The sequence below is a fragment of the Spinacia oleracea genome, chromosome 4, assembly GCF_020520425.1.
Source record: "Spinacia oleracea cultivar Varoflay chromosome 4, BTI_SOV_V1, whole genome shotgun sequence".
Taxonomy (NCBI): domain Eukaryota; kingdom Viridiplantae; phylum Streptophyta; class Magnoliopsida; order Caryophyllales; family Amaranthaceae; genus Spinacia; species Spinacia oleracea.
In genome coordinates, this window is record NC_079490.1 from 188,248,751 (window position 1) to 188,272,118 (window position 23,368).

Sequence of the window (23,368 nt, forward strand, 5' to 3'; positions counted from 1 at the left end):
GTTATACAAAATAACATAATAACACGTAATTGAAAATAATAGATTGTTTTGAAATTATTGGACCATACGTGATTGAACTCTATCAAACCTTATCGTTTTAGTTTTGATGATTGAAAAACTAGCTAATTCGAAATATGTGATAAGTATGTCAACGTGAAATACAAATGATCATTCAAATTACCAATGTGAATCATAACGATTGGTTAGGCCGGCCACGAGTTGTTCCTCAACCTAAACGAGTTAATCCACATAAAAAAGCCAAAACATTTTGATGGCGATAAGTTCGAATAATGTCTGTTAGTTTTTTAATCATCAAACCTAGTACAACAAGGTTCAATAGAGTTCAACCACGTATTGTCTTAAAATTTTCAATACAATCTTTTATTTTAAATCACGTGTACGTTATAGGTCAATAATGTTTCAATCATGTGTAATTAGATAAAAAAATATTTCATACTCCGTAATAAATACTACACCCGTTTCAGAATGATCTTTATATTTTCTTTTTTAGTTTGTTTAAATGTTTTTACAATGCGTTTTATACTATATTTGGACATGAAAAATTATTACCTCACCCCTCTTATCCCACAACATTTACGATTTTCACTCACATTCATCTTACTTTTCCCATTTTTTTATTATATTCGTCCACCTTTCACAAACTCTTTCTCTTTTGAAAACGGAGGTAGTATCAATTTTAGACCTTCCACATAAAAAAAAAATCTATGTTTTACCATATTTAAAAGAACTAATTATTAACCATCCGTTCAAACAAAATGTATACTATATTTTCTCAACAAATAATCCCTCATACAAATTTTTTTTGGTACTAGTTTTATTACAAACTAAATGGAGTATTGAAGTTTGAAGTGTGGAGGAGAAAAAGAGTTTTTATTCATGACATTGAAGGCTAGGTCGAAGAGATGAGGTGCTAAGTGAAAAGAAAGCTTTGGGGCTACATTGTCATTATTAATCATTATATTATTAACACTAAAGATCCGTTGTGCAAAAGATCGATTAATTTTTGAAACAAGAAATTTGGGCCAATTCCATCATTTTATAAGCAACAGCGCATCGAAGAGACGAGGGTACTATATACTTCCTCCGTCTTTTAATACTCGCAACGTTTGTTAGTTTCACGCATGCCAATGCACAACTTTGATCATTTATGAGTATCTTAAATTCTTTTTATGCAAAAAATATAAAAAGTTGATATTTTGAAAATACACATCGAGACAAATCTAACAAGATTTATCTTATATAAAAATCACTAAGAATAGTCAAAGTAGATTATATGAATAGTGACAAAAGTTCAAACGTTGCGAGTATTAAAAGACGGAGGAAGTATATATATGAAAAAGGTTTCATACCCAAAAGAAAAATCAAAGAACTTGAGGAAGTTAGCTACTTTATCAGATTCAAAGTTAGCTACTTTATCAGATTCATATAACACAACAGCGCATCGATCAAAAGCACCACCCTATTTCCCAGTCATTCTTCATCCACAAAACGAACATGCTTCCCTTTTGGAGTTGGCAGTCCCTCAAACGCAAATCACTTGTCCAAAATAATGCTTATGAATGAGCAAGTTTAGAGTAAAGAAAGATAAAATGTGCACAAGGAGAGACACAAAAGTTACTTACTACTCCCTCCGTCCCTTAATACTCGCACCGTTTTGACTGGACACGCTTGCCAATGCACAACTTTTACCACCAATATCTTTACCTACACTAATTGCCCTTCATAAATAACATATAAAACACAGTTCATAAGTCAGCCACAACTGCAACAGGCAGTGAGATCGTTGGTACAGAGGTAAAGTTCCCAAAGCTTCCGTTCTTCTCTCTCACGCATCACCTGCAACCATGTTAAGAACTCTATCCCTCAGTTCTTTCTGCCAGAAAAGATGATTGAAAGATCTTTGATAGATACTATGTCAAGATTTATCAGCTAATAAGTTTGAAAATCAAAGTTTTGATCGATTATGTATAAAAACTGTTGTCTTGCAACAAAATAGCCAGCAGATAAGCAACAATCGCAATTGAAGATATACTTTAGAAAGCATTTACCTAGATGTCTAAGAAAAAAAAGGTCCAAATGCAACGATATTTGTCTATACTGTGTCACTACACTAAAATTCAGGATGCAAGTTCCATATAACAACGATGTGCACATCTCATAATACAAAATTTGTCAAATGAAAAACATAATACAAATGTTAAACTGATAAGCACCTGAAGAATCCCATATCATAAATTTGTCAAATGAAATCCCAATCAAATATGGAAATCCCTACAAAAAGTGTTTTAAACCCAGAAATACCTCACAGATTATAGTCAAAGAAATCAAATTATTTTGCACAGTATGCAGTGCTTATAAGTACTAACGTGTAATCAAACACCAAATATTTTGTTACATAATTCTTAAACAGCTCCAGCAAACAAAGAAGATTGACCTTGGCCATGGCGGAAGAAACAAGAAGAAGTTCGAACCTGATAATTACCGCATTCGCACTATTACTCGATGAAACACTCCGAAGATGCAACTTGACCCGCATTGATCGCTGCTCAAAATCTCATCAAAGTACCTAGACAAACTCTCAAGCTCCTCAATTAAGGCTTTCAACCCCGATTCTCTCTCCCTGGGAGTTAACACTTGGACCTTCTGCTTCTCCCTCTTCCGCCTAATTTTAATGGAAGCTACTTTGGAACCGGGGACTCGCCGATTCCATAGGATCCGCCATTAGAACTTGGAAAAACCTAACACATCAAAGTTGAAAAGTACTCCAAGTAAAAAGTACGAAATCAAGGGTTTTGCAAAGTGATAAAATTTGAACAAAAATGGCGGAACTAAAATGTCAAAATGAAGATATGAAACGACGTTCCAAAATTGAAAGAATTTGAGAGATATTTTAGCATAATTAAGAACCAGAGAGGAGAATTTAGGGCGGAATTATCCCGCTTGCCAAGCGAAATGGCGCAATAAGCTGAAAAATTTCCCCCTAATTTCCCCCGCTTTCCCGCAAAATGAAAATAGAGAATTGATGAGTTGGCACCAACCAGCTTTCAGGGTATGGGAACCCCACATACCCCCGGGGTATGTGTATCAGCTCCCAAGAATTTGGAGGCTAGTCAGAAGAAAAATAACATCCCATTGTTCTGGTCAACTGGACAGAATAATGGTGCAATTCCCCACTTGTGACAGATGGCGCTAGGAAAATGGGAAATTCAGGTTATACAGAGAGCTAAAAAGCGGTAGCTGGATGGTATACCTTGATGAATAACGTTCAAAAATTTGAAGGTAGCAGTCCAACCATGGCCACTTCACCCCTCCAAACACAAGTTACGGCAACATTTTTGCCTTGTTGGGACTCCGGGAATCTACACCAACCTTAGATAGAATTGGAGTGTTCATCGAGAGTATGACATAGTCCGACCTCTCAACGATCCCACCCAAGTTGGCACAAATGTATCCTTACTTTAGTTAACTTGTTTAATTATTTATGTATTTCTAAGGTTCCTAGAAGCATACTTAGAGCATGTTTATCGAACACCAAGCATTGGTGTTCAAGAGAGAGAAGTGAATAAAAATTAATACTCCGTAAAATGGGTAGATAGATGAGAGAGAAAGGAAGAGAGAGAGTGTGAAACCAATCAAATATTGGTGTTCATGAACACCAAATGGAAAACCAGTTTCATGTATGGGGGACTAAAAATATTGTTGTTTTTTTAATTGCAAAGTGATTTCAATGGTCTAGATTTGCTGTGTTAATATTAGCGCTGGCAAAAGCTGACCCGACCTGATAACTCGACCCGAACTGAATATAGTGGGTTTGGGTTGAGATTTTCAACCCGATTAATTAAATAGGTCGACACGAACCCGACCTGAAGTTAAATGGGTTAGGTTAAGGTTGAAAATTTCAACCCGAAATTAACTTGTGTCACCCGATTAAGTATCGCCATGTTCTTTTTGGCTTAATTTCAGTTTCAGGACTTATTTCGCAGTTCAGTTCAGGGGCATTCAGTTCAGTTCAGTTTAATTCAATTCAATTCAACTTAATAATAATAATAATAATAATAATAATATAATAATAATAATAATAATAATAATAAATAATAATAATAATAATTATTATTTATTATTTATTATTTATATTTAAATTATTATATATAATTAATTATTTATTATTAATTACTACTCCCTCCGTTTCTTATTGTTGTATCCGTTTCCATTTTAAGCGTTTCATATTGTTGTATCCATTTAGAATCTATTCTATTTTTGGACATACATTTTATCCTAAAATACCCTTACATTTCTATCTAATTACCAAAATACCTAAATATTCTACCCATATTCCCACCTAATTTTCCCCACCCATAATATTTAATTCTTTTCTCTTCCCCATATACTCACTCTCTCACCTCCTTTATCACCTATCATTATCACTCATATCTCTTACCTTATTTCTTTATTATTTTTTCACTCCTTTATTTATTATAATCTCTTACACCCAATCATTTCTCTTACACCCAATCATTACACTTATACCCATATAAATCAAGATTCCAATTTTCTTAAAAACCACACCAGATTCCAAATGGATACATCAAAAAGAAATGGAGGGAGTATAATTTATTATTTATCATTTTATCATTTATCATTTATTATTTATATTCAGTCCAGTCCAGTCCAGTCCAGTTCAGTTCAGCTCTAAAGAACAGGGCCTAAATAGGTCAATTTCAGTAGAAGTTAGGTAAAATTTCGGTCATTTTACAATATTGACCAAAGGCCCAAAATTCAAATGTATTAGCTTGTATAAATAACAAAACCCTAACCCTTCCCTTTATTTTCTACTTCTCTCAGCCTCCCACCTCCCTCTCTCTCATTCACGGCGGACGCGGTGGCTTCTCTACTTCCTCAATTAACTACTCCGTACATATTTGCTACTCCTCCATCAACTAGGTGAAGGGAAAGATACTTAGATAGATATTATTTAATTTATTTAAGAATAATTTTTCTTTTGGTTGTGGGATGTAATTGACTAAATCAAAATGGCTCTTAATACCTCCTCGCTTCCTTTCCATGAGGTAGAAGATGATTGTCCCGTTGTCGTCCCGTTATCGCTTTTGGGTCAATTGGAAACAACCTCTCTGTAATTGCAGGGGTATGGTTGCGTACGTTCGACCCCACCTTATCCCGCTTCTTGCGGGAGCCTCTTTGAGGCAATGGGGTAATGATAATGATAATGATTATTTAAGAATAATTTATGTCTTTATTTCAATTTATGTTCAAGAATTACTTCATTATATGTTAATTTTAGAATACTTTGTGGATTTGCATATCTATTTGAAGAGTAATGCATGGTTTTGCATCTTAATTCAAGAGCTTTTTTGGATTATTAATTGACTTTAGAGTAATTGTGTGGATTTTAATGTTTATATGTAAGAATAATTTTCTGGATTTGATTGTTTATACAAGTATATTTTCGTCGATTTGTATAGTTTTATGAATGAATAATTTCGTGGATTTGTATGTTTGTCTGAGAATAACTTCGTGGATTATAATTTCCCCTATCTAATTTTGTTTCCGTTTTATTTCTAAAAATGCTAATATTACTCCGTATTATCTTTTGTTCTTTTTTGTGTGCAAGGCTTTTTATTCAACGAAATTTTGGCATCCTGTTATCACAAACATCACAAAGCTATGAACTGGGAGGATGCACACTACATTTTAGATTTTTAGATATTTTTCTTACTTTGGATGTATATACGAAGTAAGTTTTAATTGATTGTCCGATTTCGTTGTAATATCTAGATCCTGCACTTTTGTTTTGGTAATCACAATCGTTATTTTCCAAGCTCTTCGTATATAGATGTAATGAGAAAGGGTTAATTAATATTCTTTTCTCGAAACAAGCAGGTTAAATGGGTTCGGGTTGACCCGAAATAAGCAAGTTAAATGGCTTAACCTATTTGTATAAATTAAAGTTAAAATAAATCAGGTTGGGCGGTTCGAGTTGACCCGATAAGGGACAGATCAGGTTAGGGTTTAGATTTTCAACCTGATTACTTAAACAGATCAGGTTCAGTTTGGAGATTTCCAACCCGTTTAAGTATGACCCGAACACGAACCCGACCCAACCTGACCTGATTGCCACCCCTAGTTAATACTTCCTCCGTTCCTAAATAGTTGCACCGTTTTGACTTTTGACACTATTCACTTGTCTTGCTTTGACCTCACTTTTCTACTAGTCCCTCCGTCCCATAATTATCTTCCTGTTTGACTAAAAACACGAATTTTAAGAAAAGTGGAATATAGTACATGAAAAAGTGGAATAAAGTACAAATGATGATTGAGTTGTATGGAAAAGTGGAATAAAGTACATGTGAAAGATAATATAGTACATGGGAAAAGTGGAATATAGTACATGGGTGGGGTTTTCAATTCAATTTTAATTAATATAGTACATGAGAAAGTGGGGACCTTAGTAGCCAAAATTAGAAACAGGAAGATAATTGGCCCGCACAAGCGGTGGAGCATGTGGTTTAATTCGATGGGGTTTCTCTGAATTTGAAAGTTTTCACTTATCAAGCAGGTTTTACATGAAGAAGATTTGGCTCGGCATGTTCTATTTGCCAATGAGCTCACTCAGCCGGAAGGCAAGGTTACATCAAAATCTGAAAAAATACCACACGAATTCTTAGGAAGTTTGGTAGTAACTGGAAATGGGGATCCTCACGGATAGAAAAAGCTTGCAGTCAGTATTTTTTTTCTATTTTATTTAGTTATTAAGTCAAACAATCTCGATTCATTTCAATATGAACAACAATTAAACTTTTGGGACGGAGGGAGTAATAAATAAAATTAAAAATTATTATACTCGCTCTGTCCCTTAATACTCGACCTGTTTTGACCGGACACGCTTGCCAATGCACAACTTTGACCACCAATTTCTTTAACTACATATTATAAAAACTTATAAAAATATTAATATTTTGAAAATATATATTAAGATGAAACCAACAATATATTATATACTAATATTTGTTTTCATATACTATAAATAAAAAAGGGTCAAAGTGAATTATGTGAATAGTGCAAAAAGTCAAAACAGGTCGAGTATTAAGGGACGGAGGGAGTACAAAGTATTATTAGGTTTGTCTTAATATATATTTTAAATATATCAACTTTTTATAATTTTTACTAACACATAATTATAAGTATTGATGGTCAAAGTTATGCGTTGGCAAACGTGAAAGTCAAAACGGTGCAACTATTTAGGAACAGAGGAATTATATACTATATAGCATAACCATTGCATAATATTACAACTAAAATACAATAAAATATGTGAATGTCTTTATTTTTTTATATTCTATAAATAGACACCAATATTAACTCACTTTAGGTCATAAAAAGAAATGATAAAAATAAAAATAAAACTTAATATCGCTCTTGTTTAATTTTGTAAGAGAAAAAGGAAATGGAAAAGACAGGATGGATGGATGGATGGACACGAGAAAAGAAAAGGGATGTAAGGGGTTAGAGAGAAATATGTGGTGGCATTCCTTCCCCGCAAAAAGGAAAATGTTTCCACTTTGGGAGAAGTGATTTCCACCCCTTTATAGTAACAAACAACGGGAAATGGAAAATCATTTCCCTAGCAAATGTTTTCCGTCGAAACAAACGGAGCCTGCAAGTCCAAAGTCCATTTATACTAGGAGCATACAAGAAAATTCAAGTCTGTACCTGTGTTTTCTCATACAAAATAAGTTTCTCCTCATCTGCGTCCATGCTAAAAGTAAGGTCAAGAATATCACTGACATCATTCTGCAATACCAATCAGAGACAAGTAAGAAACGCAAACTCCCACCATACATAATGACCATAATGATATCTGCTTAAAAGCAAGGCAGAACAAATTGAAAACACTACCTCCAGCAACCACTTCAAATTCTTATAGTAATCTGGATCAACAGCCTCAATGTCGTGATAGGTCACCTTCACGCCCAAAATATGCTTGTAGAAGGAACGGGTGAAGTACACATCCAAAAGTTGCCCATCGAATAAGGCCTTGGCAACCTGTACATAATCAAGAGATGTTACTTAACAAGGTATAAACCCATTTGGACAATGCAATATTACTTTTACAGTTACTTAATGCATGAAATATTGAAGACTGACAAATTAAAGAATAAACAATTATAAAAAATAAAAATAAAAGAACTGCAAGTTGTGTTGGAAAAATTACCACACGGCCAACAAATTTGAAGTATGATAGATGTTCAGTCTGGTAAACAGAATTAGGGTTTGGCTGGAAGGTTGCATCATTTCCAACTGTGGTGAACAGTGGTGTACCCGTATCAAAGATAACCCTTGACAATAACTGGTACCACTCTCTTGTTAGGCCACCAGCATCAATTCCCTCTTCACCTTGAAACTGAACATTCAATCGCCCCTTCAGATCCTGATTTGATCTCATTCGCAGCTGATTATATGAGTCTTCAAGAACATATGCCCGGCGAACACTTATTCTGAGTGGCCCAGCATGGTGTTGCTCATGCTGTTGCCTGATTCTAGAACGAAAGTATGCCCTCTTGTTATCAAAATCGATGAGACGAGGTGCTTTCAGCATCATAGAGAGCGACTTTTCCAGCAACCCTGGACTCTGCCTGATAAATGCATTCAAAAGTCGACGGTGTTTGTCAGCAAACCTTGAAAATATGACAGCACTGTCAAATCTTCTCTGAGAATCACCACCACACTTTGTCGGTGCTGAGGAAGAAGCATCAGCAGATTCTTTAACTTCTTGAGCAGTTGCATTTGTTTGATCCTGGTGAACAAATGTATTGCTTGACTGCAGCTTTTCACACAGAACAAAGAAAGACTCAATGAATGGCAAGAGTCTCTGTGTCCCAGGAGGAAGAGGGGGGATGAGAGAGATAATCCAGCAACACCATCCCCAACACCATCTCCAACACTCATAGAAGCCATGATTGGTGATAAAGTGCTTTGTCCCAACGCTGACTCGGTTGTGCTAATACAGTCGCTAAGTTCCTGCCACAAAGGTTCCAGGGCAGAATTCAACTTCAACAAAATGGGTTACTCCTCCACCTCGTTACTCTCTTTGCAACTAGTGCCATCAACACTCTGGGAAATTAGTGAGCTAAGTGCTTGCAACACTCGAAGCATAGCAGCACCAGACATAGAACCAGAACTGAGACCCATCATTCGCGTGTTCTTCAGGGTTATAAGCTCAGACACAGCTGCACTACTCAAATCTTGCGCAAGATCTGAAAGCTCTTGCGTGAAAAACTTACGGTGAGAGGCAATCACTGAAGCCAACTTCTTTAGCACCTCACCAGCAAGCATGTACACTTTGTTTGAGAGCCTACCATGTAGATGTAAAGACATGTCAATCACTCAAGATAGTAAGCCAACAAAATTACATAACTGAGGTATACGAGTCATGATAGAAGTGGAGGGAAGCAATAGATATGGAATAACAATACCCTATATTGCATTGCCTTACTCTAACAAAAAAAGACGGAACTGATTCCTCATATTTCTAGGTTAATGAGTGAGTCAGCAGAGGTTGAATCAGAATGGCTCTATTGATCATGGTAATAGGAATTACACCTAACATTTATATTGATAATAACGAGGAAGAAATAACATAAAACCACGTCTGAATAAAAATGCACACAATTCATACCCCTCATAGCCAAGAAGACGGGAGAGATAACGCAAATCAGATTTTGGCTGCTGCGTGAAGACATCATGGATATTATGACCTGTACTCCTATCAGATATAGAGGGTTCCCCATTTTCAACTTTATTCTGTTTATTAGTCTCTGTTTCCACCAAAGCAACATCTCTTTCTACCTCATCAGAAGCTTTACTAGGAAGATTCTGAGAATCATCTAAGACCTGCTCAGGGAGAGACGGGCTCTCTAATCTTGACGCTGCAGTATAGACCACCACTTGAAGCAGACCCATAACCTGTTTAACAATTAAGATACAAGATTATCGGTATTCAGTATACATTACCAAAAGGATAATTGTAATAAAAATCATCAGACCTACCTGCTCAACATGAGCAATGCTACGACGGAAAAGAGGGCGATTCAAAAGCTTCAACAACAATATTAAAGGAGTACCCCCTTCCTTGTATTCCTGAACAGAGTTTGGAGGCACTCCAGCTTCCCCTACTTTTTCTTTGCCCTTTCCCTTTTTGTTTACTGCATACTTCTGGAAAGACTCGGGCAAAAGTGATGGCTCAAAGTAGAACAACGTGTTTGCAACAGCAGAATGATTGGTGGCCAAATAATTTAAAATCTCAAGAACAAGACGCAAAACCAAGGGTGGAGGACCTGCAAAAAGGTTCTGTTAGAAGACCACTAAAAATGTAGAGCACACAGGCTATGCTCGGGAAGTGCATACCCTCTAACAACTGGGAATGACCATAGACCACATTTGAGGGGCAACCATAGAGCCTCTGGGATTGGTGGCTGAAAGACTTCCAGCTGTAACTTCAGCCTCAGGCTTGAGCAAAAGACGAACTAAAGTTGCTCTGGTGACACTATGAGCACACAGATTTAACAAAAGTCTCTGCAAAAGCCCTTTGCCAAGAGGCTACCATGAAAAGAAAAGAAAAACAAAAGGATAAGATAAGTGAATAGAGGCAATCATAGTATTGACATTCAGATCAAAATACAAGTAGATATCTTACGCATCATAGTATAAGCTAGGCAAGGTTTATTCTGTTTATTGTAATATAGTATTAAGATTTGTAGTGTAGAATTAAGATGCCTTTGTTTACTAAAAAAGCAAGCCTAGAAAACTTTCAGATGGCCAGTGAGAAGAAACAGAACCATTGTGACGGTGCCGCCCTACCTGAACCACACAACACAAAAGACTAAGTACCTCTAAGAAAACAATTAACAAGCCAATTTGACATTTACACGAATGCACTGCAAGAAACAAGCCTCTCCATACAAATTACATAGTAAAAGTTGTGCATCAAGTACTAACTTGATCAGCTAAACGAGGGATAAAACGAATAAGTACCTGAGATCAGGCATCTTGTTGTCTACTTCCATTAAACCTGATTGTTAATGAAGCCTAATCTCCGGCCCTCTTGATTCCCTCTATTATGTCGCATATATTTCAAGGTGTTCAGAGCAGATAATAAAACCTGCTCCATGTCATCTGAGCTTCCGATTTGAGATATGAATCCCCTTTCAAGCATATCTGTCAGAAGAGTTTCACCCTTTACAAGGTCCTTTTTAGCAAGAACAGCATTAATGAGAATCTCAAAAGTAGTACTATTAGCCCAAAGACCTCTTTGTTTCATCTCCTCGTATAGCTCATAAGCCATACCCGTATCACCAGTAGCATGAAGGCCAGAAATAAGTACATTGTACAAAATGACATCAGGTTTTAATTTATGTTGTTCCATGATTTCCCGCAATTTCAAAGCCTCGGTAACCCTGGCCTCTTTGCAAAACCCATGCATCATTGTTGTAAACGTGACAACAGATGGAACCAGATTCCTCCGGAGAATGAAATCAAAAACCAATCTTGCATCATCAATCTTTCCACAGTTCACAAGTCCCCTAACCATAGCACTCTCAGCTACATCACAGGAGCTAACACCAAGACCCTCCATTTCATCCTTAAGCCTAAAAGCACCTGCTATATCTCTTGCTCTCAACATTCCTTTCATCAGAGTGATATACTGTCTGCAAGTAGGGACATAACCCTTTGCAAGCATTTCACGAAAAATCATTCGGACCTCCTGGAAAGCGTATGTTTTGGTGAGTCCAATGACGATGTTATCATAGGTAGTTCTATCAGTTTGCACTCCCACCTTCATCATCACATCAGTGAGATCGAATGCCTTCTCCATCTTACCACTTTCACAACATTTTCTGATAAGCATGTTAAATGTCAACTGATCAGGAATACTTCTCTCCATTATCATCTTCTTCAAACATTTCACAGCAAGTTCAACTGCCTGTGACTCACAGAGTCCAAGAATGAGAGAATGTTCAGTTAAATTATCAGGAATATGTTCCTTCCTTATTAGAGAATTGTACAAAATAAAGCATTTTGAGAGTTCCCGCTGCTTTGAGTACCCGTGTAAAAGAATGTTATATGAAGCCAAACTTGGAAAAGAGTTCCCACTCATCAACTGAAGAATTTCATGTGCCTTCATCACTTGCCCATTCCTAGAATATCCGTCAATAATAGCATTTGTAGCAACAACATCAGGGTAGACCTCTTCCCTCACCATATTATCACACAAATAGGAAGCAGCGTTTAGATGACCAGCCTTAAATGAAGCATCAATCAGTATAGTATATACCACTTGACAAGGATATAAAATTCCCCTCCTAGTCAAATTTCCAAGAAAGAGAAGTGCAGCAACAACTTTTCCCTTTTTACATAAACCACTCAGAAGAGTAATGTATGTGTGCCTGTCAGGTAGAAGATCATTCCGGATCATTTCATCACAGAGGTCTACTGCTTCTGCCAATCTGCCCGATTTACACATTGCAGCAATCAATGTATTGTATGCAGAAGCATCAGGCATACCAGAAATATTACACAGCGACCGGAAAAATCTTTTCCCCATCTCGAAGTTTCCACCCCTACAGAGTCCTTTCAGAAGACTTCCATACGTGAGAGGTCTTGGATTATAACCTAATTTAACCATCTCATCAAAAAAGGAAAATGCTCTGGAAACATTGCCAAAATTTGAATAACCATCAATCATACAGTCAAAGGTAATGGAATTGGGCGTGACACCAATTATACTCATGTGTTGCATGAAATCCTCAGCCTCCTGAAACATTTTACTGCTGCAAAGAGAGGAAACCAACAAATTACATGTTTGAAGATCAGCTTCATGTCCATCAGTGCTCATGGCTGCATAATATTTCAAGGCTTCTATAATTCTTCCTTGTTTGCAAGAATTATAAACCATAGTTGCATATATGACCCTGTTAGGTCGGATTCCTGCTTTATACATCTTACACAATATCTCCTTTGCATTATACATCTTTCCTATTCTAAAGAATCCATTAATTAGCACAGAATACGTGATGACATCAGCACAAGCGCCATCTCTTGACATTGGGGCTAGCAAATCTATAGCTTCACTGAGCATGCCATTTTTGCAAAATCCATCCATCATCATTGTATACATGGTACAACTAACCGTAATACCTTTTGCTTCCATGCTCTCCACAACACTTCTTGCAAGTTTAAATTTGGCATGCTTGCATAATCCATTCAACAGAGTCCCGTAGCTAACTTCATTAGGTGTAAACCCCACAGATTCCATTCTACAAAGAATTTTGAAAGCTTCCTGAAAACTACCGTGACTGCAATGACCATCAAGCAATGTATTGTAGGTGATATGGTTTGGATTAAGATCAAACCTCCCCATATCCTCAAAAACCTTAGCAGCAACTTCAAGCTTCCCTTCTTTGACAAACCCATTCACAAGAGTATTACAAGTCACCACGTTGGGGAGTATTTTCTTCTTCCTCATCCTTTTCAAGAGTAGATACCCTTTCGTACTCCTATTACTCCTACATAAACTATCAATAAGCATATTATAAGTATGTGTATCTCCTTCAATACCTTTACAACTCATCTGATCCATAAGGTCACAAACTGCTTTATACCTTCCATTCTTACAATACCAACCAAGCATAGTATTGTAAGTAACCACATTCGGGACATAACCAGATTCTTCCATTTTCCTGAGGAGATACCCAGCTTTCTTAAGCTGCCCTTCGGAACCTAGAATGTTCAACAGTGCATTAAAGGTACTAATGTCTGGGCAAATCCTTCTCGCAAGCATCCCTTTAAAGAAATCCCAAGCCACTTGATGTGGTCGAACTGCAGCTAAGATCATATTGCAAGTATGAACTGATGGGTTAAATCCTCGGGAAGCCATCAAATGAAATGTCTCTAGAGCATGGTCTACTTGTCCCAATTTCAAATAAATCCTCATTAAAAGGTCAAAGACTGAAGGATTTGAACGGCAAAGGCGATAAGTTCCCATGAGGGCACCAAAAATGGAACTTACATCGACACCTAAACGAGATACACGCTTTAAGAGTGTCTTAGCGTAATCATACATCCTAGCTCTAACTAGTATGTGAATTGTAATACAATACATATGGATTATGTGATTCAACTCCAAACCCGGCCGTTTGATAACCCAGTCAAGAAATTTCAAAGCCAATCTTCCATGAACGGGTCTAAGTGAAGCCAATTTGTATTCCATGTGGTTCAGGGACTCCCATCGGTCAAGAGTGAGGATTGCATAAATACTGTCTTCCAAATCCCCTGTAAATGATCAAGTGACAATATTGTCAATACAGTAAAAAGACCCACCCATTTCAAAGACTTCACTGAGAATGCACCTGTGAAAATTCGATCGACAATCAAATACCCTATGATTCTATGAAGTACAACTGTGTAATCAATACCGAGCAAGCCAAGAAAAACATTATACTTTGACAAGAATTAAAAGTTAAAGAACTTTAAAAAAATATGCTCTTTATTTTGTATATCCTCAACACCTAAAAACTAAGATATCCAACACCACCACACAATTTTTTAGCTTACTTTGGGAAAATGGAGCACCATGAATCCTTTATTCCCTATGAAATTAATTAAATAAATTGCAAGTAACCCAATATATTACCATTGTATGGGTAGAAAAAATCAAAAGATACAAACTTTAAAAGATGCTATTTTGCATATTCTTAGAACTTTTCAAACTCAACACAATTTCAAAGACCCCAATCTGAAAAACAAATAATACCAATAAAAGCCATTTTCATGAAAAAAGAAAAACGTAACCATTTCAAGCAATTTGAATTACTAGAAACAATTTCAACACTAATGCGAAAAGCCTTAACCCAAAAGGGCGAGGTCGGCTACATAAACCAAGATTTTATCTCTGACTCTCTGGTGATCGTCCACAAAGATCATCTAGCGCTACAAGTTGAAGGGACAATAAAATGCTACAAGTAATACTTATGCTTTAAAAAGTGACTCAAAGTTAAGAAATTGAGGAGAGAGAAAGAAGGAATTACCAGAAATTCGGGAATTCTTGCATGTTGTTTTGGGGGTAGTAGTAGCAGCAGCAGTGTGAGAGCTTGAATGGTTTCCCAGGAAATGGGAGGAATTCAGGTGAGAAAAAGCTCGAAAACTATAACAAATTCTGGGTAATATAGACAGTTTCTTGATTGTTGAGGAAACTAAATTTGAATACATTTTGCAATTGGGTAATTTTAATTATTTGAACATTTCATTTCTGGGAAATTTTTGCAGAGGGTTTGCTCTTGAACCAACAGGGAACAATTGGAGAGCCATGGGATAGGTATTGGACCATTGGTACGAAAGGGGTTTTTTTAAAGAATACTACCTCGGTTTTTTTTTTTTTTCTTTTTCACGTATTCCTACATGCTTCTTTGAACATTAATATATTTAATTGCGTGTAAGTAAAAATTATAAAAGATTGATATTTGAAATTCTCGCATTGATACGAATTTAACAAGATCTCACTTGACTTTGTTTATTATTAACATAATGCGAAAGAATGATTGTCAAAGTTGGTTAATAAATAGTGTCAAAATGAGAAACGATCCATCTGTTGCGAAACGGAGGTAGTACTAATCTTATATATGCACGCGGTGCGGCGATAGTACATGGGCATTACTATTTGACGCCCACTTTTACGCAAAATGCCCATCTTTATTTAATGAAATATCCCTTTGGTCACTCTCACCCCACCCTACCCCACCCCACTCTCACTCACCCCCACTTCCCCACTCACTTACCCCACTTTCTCTCACTAGACCACCACCAAATTCCGACAACCACTATTTTTGTCGGCCCCACCTTAGCCACCACCATCATTGGTCTGACAACCACGTCATCATCGTGATTGAAGTGGAATTTTGGTCGAGAACGTAAATGAACTTTTATTATGTTAGTTTATTTGTTGAGTAGAATTAAGGTAGCTTGTTTTTTTGTTGACTATAATTAAGTTAATAATTATATAAGGGAAAAAATGTTCACTTGTGTTCATTTGGAAAAATTATTTATTGACATTATGATTAATAAGTGACCTTTAAAAAAAAGAACCTTAATAATGCATTATTAAAAACATAATAAAAATATTAATTAAATAATAATAACAAATGTAATGAATTCGACGAAGAGTTAGTTGAGGAAAAACGCGTAATGACAAAAATGAAAAAACACGGAATAGGACTGAGATCCCTATCTTGTCCTAGGGCGAGAATTAGGTTGGGAACCCTATTCCATGTTTTGTAATGGAGACAAAATGGAAAAAACACAGAATAGGCCTGAGATCCTTATCTTGTCCTAGGGCGAGAATTGGGGTGGGAGCCCTATTCCGTGTTTTGTAATGGCGATAAAATAAAATAAAAAACACGGAATAGGGCTGAGATCTCTATCTTGTCCTGGGCGGGAATTTTGATGGGAGCCATATTCTATGTTTTGTAATGACAAACAAAAAAAAACATGGAATAGGGCTAAGATCCCTATTTTGGCCTAGGGCGGAAATAGGGTTGAGTTCCCTGTTTTGCCCTAGTGTTAGAATCCAACCTTCATTTACTTGTATTTCTCCTTTCTATTGCTTTCTAGGATCTTTCTAATAGTTTTCTAGGCTTTAGGGAGAATTATTATGTTACTGTAATTCCAGTGTTCACTGGCAAGATTTAGCTAATTCAAAATAAACCTCTATGAGGGGTATGAACCAATACCTCTCATCAGAAGTTGCCTTTGCTTAATTCATATGTTGTTGCTAGCCTTTATAGATATTGTGTTGTCGCATGCTTTTAAGCTTTCCAAGACCCATCAAAGTCCCTTGCAAAATAGATACACTCTCCTCATCGGTCCCGCTTGTGCCTGCTGTGCGCACACAAGCGCCCCGATCGACCCTCGACCCTCGCTCTTGTCGCAAATAGGCAAGAGTGCCCATTCTAAAGCAAACACCCGCTCGTGCCCCGAGCCTTGAGATTCACTTTTCGCACAAGGCTTGCGCCCTTGCCGCCCCATAGGTTAGAGCGCGCCGCACGGATCCGGTGTCAAAACACTCGGATCGTGACAGTTGGTATCAGAGCCAAGGTTCAAACCTAGGCATCGAGAGACCCAAGAAGCAAACTGAGATGGAAACAATCGAAGAAAGACTAGCCTGGCTGGAAGGCAAGTCAAAGAGCTGGACCCGGCTCGAGGAAATTGTGATTGGCCAAGCCAAAGAGATAGAAAGACTCGAGGGTGCGGTCAATGAGCTCATGCAAGAGAAAGAAGCGCTTCAGGAACAACTCAACTTTGTCCAGAAGCAAGCTGAAGATGCCCAAGACAAATGCGCGACACTGATGCGCGCTGCAAGAACTGACTCGAGTGGAGGTGGTGCGATGAAGATAAAACCTCCAAAGTCTCGAGACTACTGTGGGGCTAGAGACTCGAAGGAAGTTGATAACTTCCTCTTCGACATGGAGCAGTACTAGTACTTATATACTTATTTACATATGTGATTAGATGTGTAGAAAATCAAGTGATCGACTATTCAAGAACATTTGTCGGATAATCTCTCCGGTGTTGGTCTCGGATAATGATCTTTGTTGTCCGTGGAGATTTGGAGGGAGAACGTCATATTCTAAGTGACGTGAGTGCTGATTTTGCTAGCCAACCTCATGTAATGGAACAGAATAATCCGACATATCAGATGAAGGGATGTTTGAAGAATAATTGGCATAGAGTCCCTAAAATTTTTAGTTGTGTGTTTTTGTACAATAAATTATTAAGTACTTGGTACTCCCAATAAATTATGGAGTATTAGATTAACAAAGTAGGAAAATTAGTTCACACTTCCAACAGAACGACGGGAATTGATAGTTGAGGATATTGAGTAGTTTTATGTTAATGTGTTTTGAACTACTCATGAGATGTTTATCTCAAATCTAAAGCATGGTGACTTTAATTTTATACAGATCGACTAGAATCAAAAAAATTCATCGCTTTTTTCGGTGGATATCCGCACGCGATAGCGCGCGGTCCGATCCTAGTTTATCCTAAACAGAGGAAATTGAGATCAATAAACTAAACCCAGAAAATTTGGAAGCAACCAATAAGGATCAGTATATCAATAAGATTCCCAAATATCTTAGTAACCAAGAAGCCCAAAAAAAAGTAAAGAAAGAGTAACACAGAGAAATTCAAATATGGATCCTTCCTAAGATGTTAAACCCTAATACTTTAGCTACTCAAGATCATTAACAGTTTAACACCCATTTTCAATAAAGAATAGAGAATTAATCAAACATCTCAATAATACAATAGAACAATATCACCAATTTTACAAGCAAGGTAATTACTACTGAGTGGAAAAAATAACCCATTAATCAAGATCATATTTGGTCAATAATAAGCCATACCAGTAAGAATAATCTAGAACAATGGAATAAATAAATTGTAAAGAAGAAAATAAACCTTTGAACAAATTCGCGAATTCTGAGGTGTTTAGCAGGAATGAGGTGTCGTTCAATCTTGAAAGCAAGCTTATAAGTTCATTTCAATTCCAGGAAATATGTTGTTGCTAATGTTATTTCCCATAACACCATTTCCCTTTTTTCTGGGTTGATCAAACAAGAAGAAAAATCCTAAAAATCTAATTTAAATACCTTGACCTAAAAAAATCAGATATTGAGAGAAGATAAGAATTTAAAAACACCAAAAACCCCTAAAAATCAAAATTTTGGTTTTAATTTAGAATCACAAAAACAAAAAAGACCCGAAAAATTGAAATTTAATACCTAGACATAGAAGTTTCAGAAATAAGAATCTTAAATACCAAAATCCGAAAAATCTAAATTTAAATACCTAGACATAAAAAAATTCAGATATTGAGAGAAGATAAGAATTTGAAAACACCAAAAACCTCTAAAAATTCAAAATTTAAATATATTTTCCCCTTAATAATATTTTAACAATATCTAAGGCAGAGAAGTAAACAGGTTAAATCTCATACCACATGATAAATCCAAGCAATCGAATACATTTTCGAACACCTCTTCGCCTCGAAGAAAAGATCCAACTCTCTATCAGATCCATTCTTAAAAAAAATATAAGAAGAGTAAAAGGGAAGAGTAAGAAAGAAAGGGAAGAGGAAAGCGTTCGAAGGACGCCATGGGTCATGGTAGTGCTGCATCCTCATGATTAAGAGTACATAGAATAAAAAAGATGTAGACAAGGTAAGGAGGAGGCACGTTGCATACGGAGGACAGATGGCGCAATCTGAGATTGAGGGCATAAACGTACTTACACTGTCTGTAAGGAAAACGCCAAAAAAAAATTGTGAACAAAAGTGAGGGTAATTCAGTCTTTGCACTATGTTGTGAATAGTAACAGTCCACTCCTTGCTTTTAAAAGGGTGTAAGATTTTTGCCCGCATCACGTGCATATAAGACTAGTATAGTATATATTGCAACATATTTTTTTATAAGGTAGTTAATTACAACATTTTTTTATAAGGTACTTTTTTGCAAAAACACTATTTTACAAAGTAGTTTTTGACAATTTTGGCATTAAAAATTGCGGAATTTTAGCATATATGGTACATGTGCAACCGTTAATACAAAGGACATTTGTATAATAGTTTATATGCTCGAATCCCCTTCCCCGTATGTAATTAATACTACGAAGTACTCCCTCATTCCCTAAATGTTTGTCCCATTGTATATTTTGGGTCAAATTTTTTAAAAATTGACCATGAATTCTCATTAGCCTATAAGAAATAATATCGACATATGTGGTTGTGTTAGATTCAACTAGTCTTTTATGCACGTGATGCATGCGTGGATTTTAGAATGCATGAATGTTGACACTAAGAAATTAAATATTATTAACGTAGAAATACTACTCACTCTGTTCTTAAATGTTAGTCCCTTTTGGAATCTAAGACAATCGAAGAAAAGTACAATTGTCGCATGAATTTCAATAAAATGTAACTCATGTGGGTATGAGAGAGAAATAATTGGGGGTTTTAATGGGGATAAAAGGTTGTTTGAGAGTAAAGAAGTGAGCTTTTGGGATATTTAGAATGGTATTAAGGGAATAAATGTTAGACAAATAAGGAACAATTTCAAAAGGAACTAATAAAAAAGAACAACTCAATTAAGAAAGGGGACTAACATTCAAGAACGGAGGGAATACTTTTTTTCTTCAGATTGTATCTTAATCAATGGTTTAATACTAATTCAAATGTTTAATGACAAATGACTGATTGAAAAATTAAGAAAATGTTAAAAAGATCTATAACAATCCAATGTGTGCCTTTTGTCGTCGAAAATGATAAATCTCAATAACCAACTTGTATTTTTATTTTCTTAATTTGTGCATGGATTTGGAAGAAGAATATATATACTCAAGTGTATTGGTGCGACTTCAAGAGAAATGGTGGTGGAGTTTCTGGGATAAACTAGTTTGTTTGATTTACTCTTTTTTTCTTAGAAAATTTAGACTTTTATTACTTTTACAGTAAATTGAATGGCAAAAGTGATTTGAATAATTATAGTTTTCAATATATAGAATAGAGATTTTGGAAATTATAATTAATTTGTAATATTATTTGAATGTTTTGTCTTCTTTTGACTTCTATTGACATGCTTTATTATTTTCTTGAGAGAAAATGAGATATTACGGGTTTTGATTTCCATAATTTTTTACTGCTTTATTTACTTTTATGTTTGTTGGAGAAATTATTTAATTCCTGTTGACTTTTTGTTATCAAATTGGCAACAGGGAAGATTCTATGCATGATATTATTTGGTTTCCTAATTTGCATTATATACTAAACTAGTATTTGTCCGTGCTATTGCACGAGTACCTATTAAAAGTATATAATCTCTTAAACGACGTTGTTAACCACAATGTATTTGTGTGGCAATACCAAAATGTATCTAAATATTATATGTGTCTTAAGAAAAACATAAATTCTGGAGTAAGAAGCTAAAAAATATCCAAAATTAAGTTCTACATCCATGATGGTCTAAAAACATTTAAAATATCAAAATTGACTATGTGAACACTTTAATTTGCTGATATCCTCTTGTAATAACGAAATTCCTCTTCCCATTCACTTGAAAATATACAACGACCATTATTTCTTCTTGTTCTGTTTGCGGAGCACGTAAGATAAAAGTGAATGAATTTATAAGACGTTCACTCAAATACTTCCTCAAAATATTGTCTCTGAATTCCTAATTACAAATAAAATTAAATATCATGGTTAGACGTGTCCATGAATCTATATTATTTAGCTCAACAAAGTGTATACTTACATGCGTTGCAAATTCTTTAATACGTGAAGCTTGACAACCAATGATATCCCAACATCATTACCCAATAGTGTAACAAACATCGTAGTAGTGTTGTCACCAATTTTCTTAGGAACTCTGAATCTGAAACATTAAGAAGTTGTTAATTTGTTACTTTTTACATTTTTTTTTTACTTTTAGTAACCAATGTAATTAAGCACCTTGGCACAATGGTGCTACAGGAGAACCGACATTTCAAACACTTATAACTTATGTGAAGTGTCGTGCACAGGACTCATACCCAAGTGGCATATCTGTGTCAATACTTAACACCGTAGCACGAATACGGAAATATTTCACCTAAGTAAAAAAAATAACAGGTAAGTTTTATTAAACATAACATAAATTAGATTCCTACTCGTTAATTGATTGCACACCCTTCTCGCGAAAAAACAAACAGTGGAACACTATAACGGATAGGTGGTCATCGTAAATAAATGTCATTACATTGGGCATCACCGAATATTGGTTTACATTGATTGTTTCTCAAATCAGATGGTTCATCCTTCATTTTCTTAAAGTCTTTTTTTTTTCAAGAGCCCTCACATTCTCTTTCCTCTCAATCTGCTTAATCAATCACCAACAATTTTATGGGTTTCCAAACTCAATTCTCTCAATCAATCGCCAAATAATTGTACTACTTATTCCAAGAGCCCTACATTCTCTCTCCTAAGCAATATGCTCAAGCAATCGCCAACAGATGCCAACAGGTTTCTGGCAGCGCGACAATGTTCTCGGCGGCAAAGGAAGGTTCTCAACCATTTTGTGTTGCAAGGTTCTCAACAATTTTGTGTAATTCTTTTTTATTTTGGTATTGTGTAACTGTATAATTCGATTTTCATTATCTTGAACATGTACTGTTTCCATATATAGTAGACCTTAGATTTTTGACGAATTTTGAAATTTCCAGCAATTTTGTGTAATTCTTTTTTATTTTGGTATCATGTAACTGTACAATTCGATTTTTAATATCTTGAATATGTAATGTTTCCATATATAGCGGACCATAGATTTTTGACTGGAATTTGAAGGTGAATTATTTCCTGTCCAGTAGCTTAATTATTCCCATTACCATATTTGTTGCTTAATTACTCTTGTTTCCGTTTTCATGACCCAATTAATTGTGCGTGGGGAGATTTTGCTGATTTGTTATTTTTGTTTTTTTTATTTCCTAAGTTTACTTAAATAACGAAGCATGAGAGGTGAGGTCGTCTTGAGGATTGAGGTTTTGGAGTCCTCATATTTCTCACCACTCTACTTTAACAATATAGATTTTTAAAATTACTAAAATATTAAGCTTTTAAATAATGAATTAAATTAATTGTGAATTTGTCAAGGTATTTTAGTCTTTTACACAGGAGACACCAAAAGACCATTTATAAAAATGACATCAGGAGTTCCTTTATCTAATAGAGATTCAATGTACACAGCATAGGTTTAGAATATTAACTTTTTAGAATTTTTATGCTTGTCAAATCGAAGATAATTATGGGTGTGTTCGGCGGTAGCGTTTGAGGTAGTGGGTAGCGTTTTGACCTATTCAAAACGCTACTTGTAAAATTTACAAGTGTTTGGTGAGTTAGCAGTTGGTTAGATTTCGTCAAACGTTAAAAATAATGGCGTTTGAAGATAGCAGATAACATTTGATAAAATTATAATAAAGTTTTACACAATATATATACTTCCTCCGTTCCGGAAATATCGCACCATGATTGATTTTTACTCCTCTACCATTACTTTGGCTATTAATATCTCAAATCGCGCGTATGCAAGTAAAAATTATAAAAAAATAATGTTTAGAAAATATACATCAATACGTATCTAACATGACCCACATGACTAAAATTTCCTTACATACGAATCACAAAAAATGGCCAAAGTCGTAGTGTGAAAAGTGTAAAAAACAAATGGTGCGATATTTTCGGAACGGAGGA

General features: G+C 35.6%; 2 protein-coding genes across 4 annotated transcripts; both read right to left on the bottom strand.

Annotated features, from left to right (window-relative positions):
* Window positions 1–1,250: 1,250 nt before the first annotated feature.
* LOC110782757 (E3 ubiquitin-protein ligase UPL2) lies at window positions 1,251–9,107 on the bottom strand. 2 transcript variants are annotated; one of them, XM_056843410.1, is made up of 6 exons: window positions 8,252–9,107; window positions 7,936–8,082; window positions 7,750–7,830; window positions 2,493–2,759; window positions 1,644–1,857; window positions 1,251–1,557 (listed from the first exon to the last, which is right to left on the bottom strand). In XM_056843410.1, the coding sequence occupies exons 1-4, from the start codon at window positions 8,636–8,638 to the stop codon at window positions 2,700–2,702; spliced, it is 675 nt and encodes a 224-aa protein (XP_056699388.1). In that variant the 5' UTR covers window positions 8,639–9,107; the 3' UTR covers window positions 1,251–1,557; window positions 1,644–1,857; window positions 2,493–2,699. The 2 variants fall into 2 exon arrangements, with proteins under 2 accessions (XP_056699388.1, XP_021842684.1); XM_021986992.2 differs by having other exon boundaries at window positions 1,307–1,857.
* Window positions 9,108–10,089: 982 nt separating this feature from the next.
* On the bottom strand, window positions 10,090–15,430 carry LOC110782756 (pentatricopeptide repeat-containing protein At5g55840). Of its 2 annotated transcripts, XR_008932693.1 has the most exons (4): window positions 15,123–15,430; window positions 11,071–14,367; window positions 10,444–10,635; window positions 10,090–10,373 (listed from the first exon to the last, which is right to left on the bottom strand). XR_008932693.1 is itself a non-coding variant. In XM_056843409.1 (3 exons), the coding sequence occupies exons 1-2, from the start codon at window positions 15,301–15,303 to the stop codon at window positions 11,102–11,104; spliced, it is 3,447 nt and encodes a 1,148-aa protein (XP_056699387.1). In that variant the 5' UTR covers window positions 15,304–15,430; the 3' UTR covers window positions 10,766–10,896; window positions 11,071–11,101. The 2 variants fall into 2 exon arrangements, 1 of the variants encoding a protein (XP_056699387.1); XM_056843409.1 differs by lacking the exons at window positions 10,090–10,373; window positions 10,444–10,635 and adding an exon at window positions 10,766–10,896.
* Window positions 15,431–23,368: the final 7,938 nt, after the last annotated feature.

What these genes read in the sequence shown, in the direction of transcription:
- LOC110782757 (XM_056843410.1), bottom strand. Translation starts at nt 8,638, where the DNA reads ATGATGCTGAAAGCACCTCGTCTCATCGATTTTGATAACAAGAGGGCA. An exon ending in ATTTGAAGTGGTTGCTGGAG is followed by an intron (nt 7,831 to 7,935) that starts GTAGTGTTTTCA and finishes TTGGTATTGCAG; the next exon opens with AATGATGTCAGTGATATTCT. An exon ending in TTTTGTATGAGAAAACACAG is followed by an intron (nt 2,760 to 7,749) that starts GTACAGACTTGA and finishes TTGATGTGTTAG; the next exon opens with GTTTTTCCAAGTTCTAATGG.
- LOC110782756 (XM_056843409.1), bottom strand. Translation starts at nt 15,303, where the DNA reads ATGTATTCAAATTTAGTTTCCTCAACAATCAAGAAACTGTCTATATTA. An exon ending in CAAGAATTCCCGAATTTCTG is followed by an intron (nt 14,368 to 15,122) that starts GTAATTCCTTCT and finishes GATCATTTACAG; the next exon opens with GGGATTTGGAAGACAGTATT.